Genomic DNA, 1,924 nt, shown 5'->3' with positions numbered 1-1,924 from the left:
GGGCGCCTGTAGTCCCATCTACTTGGGAGGCTGAGGCAGGAGAATGGTGTGAACCCAAGAGGCGGAGCTTATAGTGAGCCGAGATCGCGCCACTGCACTCCAGCCTAGGAGACAGAGTGAGACTCCGTCTCAGCAACAGAAAAAAGAGCCCAGTCACAATAGACCACGCATGATTCCATGTCTGTGAAGTGTCTAGAACAGAAAAATCCAGAGGCCAAAAGCACACACAGCTGCCAGGGGCCAAGGGGAAGGGGACATGCAGAGTGACTGCTGATGGGGCCGAGGCGAAGGGGACATGCGGAGTGACTGCTGATGGGCACCGGTTTCCTTTTGGTGTCAACGAGTGGTAACGGTCCCACAACCTTGTGATGCACTAAAATCCACTGAAATGTACGCTTCAGCTGGATGACTTTTATGGTATGTGAATTATAATCTCAATGAAACTGTAAAATACACCATGGTACCAGAGTCCCTGATCTTCACTTCTCTTGGGAAGTAAAGGGAACAACGCAGTCAATAATGACTCCTACAGAAATCTTACTACTGAGAACCTCATACCAGTCCTCAGTCGCTTATCTGTCTCTGTAACAACACAGGCAAAGAGTAGTGAACAAAAACTAGGTAACCAGCACCAAGACCTCATGAGATGTGACCTCACCGCAACTGGAGGAATGCTCTCGCCCTGCAGGAGGAGGCTCCGTGGAAGAGGCCAAGGCTGTGGGGAAGAGGTCTGAGGTCGACGTCGATGGCTGTGGTTCCTCAAAGCACACCTGAGCGGCGGGTGACAACGGAGGGACCCGGGGATCGGCCCCTGGCCCTGCACCTACACCTGCACCTGAGGCATCTTTGGTCCCATGGAACACATTTTCCTTGTTAGCTTCTGTAACCCAAAAGGAGCAGAAGGAGCTCACATCCAGGGCTCAGGGAGACACTCTAGGAATCAAAACGCTCTTAAGAATGCAACAGCCCCAAGGCCGGGCACGGTGGCTCCGGCCTGTAATCCCAGCACTTTGGGAAGCCAAGGCAGGTGGATCACCTGAGGTCAGGAGTTCGAGACCAGCCTGACCAACATGGTGAAACCCCATCTCTACCAAAAATACAAATAACTAGCCAGGTGTGGTGGTGCAACCTGTAATCCCAGCTACTCGGGAGGTTGAGGCAGGAGAATCTCTTGAACCTGGCAGGTGGAGGTTGCAGTGAGCCAAGATTGTACCGCTACACTCCAGCCTGGGCAACAAGAGCAAAACTTCATCTCAAAAAGAAATGGGAGGCTGAGGCAGGGGAATCACTTGAACCCAGAAGGCGGAGGTTGCAGTGAACTGAGATCGCACCACTGCACTCCAGCCTGGCGACAGAGCGAGATTCCATCTCAAAAAAAAAAAAAAAGGAATGCTACAGCCCCAAATATGCATCCGCTTCTTTGCTATAATCTTACTTACCAAAGGATTCTTGTGTCATGCCTTGCTTTTCATTTAAAGATTCATAGAGGTATGCCACGTCTAAAAGAAAATTAATCAAATCAGAAAAGTGATGGCCCCTGTGCAAATTGAGAACTCATTTTTCTCTTCTGTTCTCCGCTCCATTTGTTTTTGTTGATTATTTTGACTCATCAGTTAATAACAAATTCATCAGTTCAAGAGTTTTTAAAAGAAGTAATCTAAAACATCTTTATCAACTCAAAAGAAATAAGCCTTGGGGAAAAATGGCCTCAGGAGGCAGAAGGTGAAGAATCTATGACTCACTTATAATTTCAAACTACACAAAGGAGCAGATACAAGAGCCTTCTGTGTGGCAAGCGGCTGGTTAAGTTTATACTGAAGATGCCTAAGACATATTTGCCCCATTCTTCCTCACCACTGTGGTCTTTAGGAATTTCAGGGGTGGCCGGGCGCGGTGGCTCTTGTCTGTAATCCCAGCACTTTGG

At 48.8% G+C, this 1,924-nt stretch overlaps 1 protein-coding gene across 1 annotated transcript in view; it reads right to left on the bottom strand.

The window, feature by feature from the left end:
- Positions 1–1,924, bottom strand: part of CHFR (checkpoint with forkhead and ring finger domains, E3 ubiquitin protein ligase) — a 34,000-nt gene that overhangs the window by 22,213 nt on the left and 9,863 nt on the right. The window contains exons 4-5 of the mRNA XM_011961299.1: positions 1,440–1,499; positions 659–880 (exon numbers count right to left, since the gene is read on the bottom strand). Coding sequence (XP_011816689.1) covers positions 659–880; positions 1,440–1,499 — 282 coding nt within the window. The remainder of the gene's footprint in view (positions 1–658; positions 881–1,439; positions 1,500–1,924) is intronic.

Source organism: Colobus angolensis, unplaced genomic scaffold (genome assembly GCF_000951035.1).
Source record: "Colobus angolensis palliatus isolate OR3802 unplaced genomic scaffold, Cang.pa_1.0 Scaffold115, whole genome shotgun sequence".
Taxonomy (NCBI): domain Eukaryota; kingdom Metazoa; phylum Chordata; class Mammalia; order Primates; family Cercopithecidae; genus Colobus; species Colobus angolensis.
This window is presented reverse-complemented; position numbering and strand designations above follow the sequence as displayed.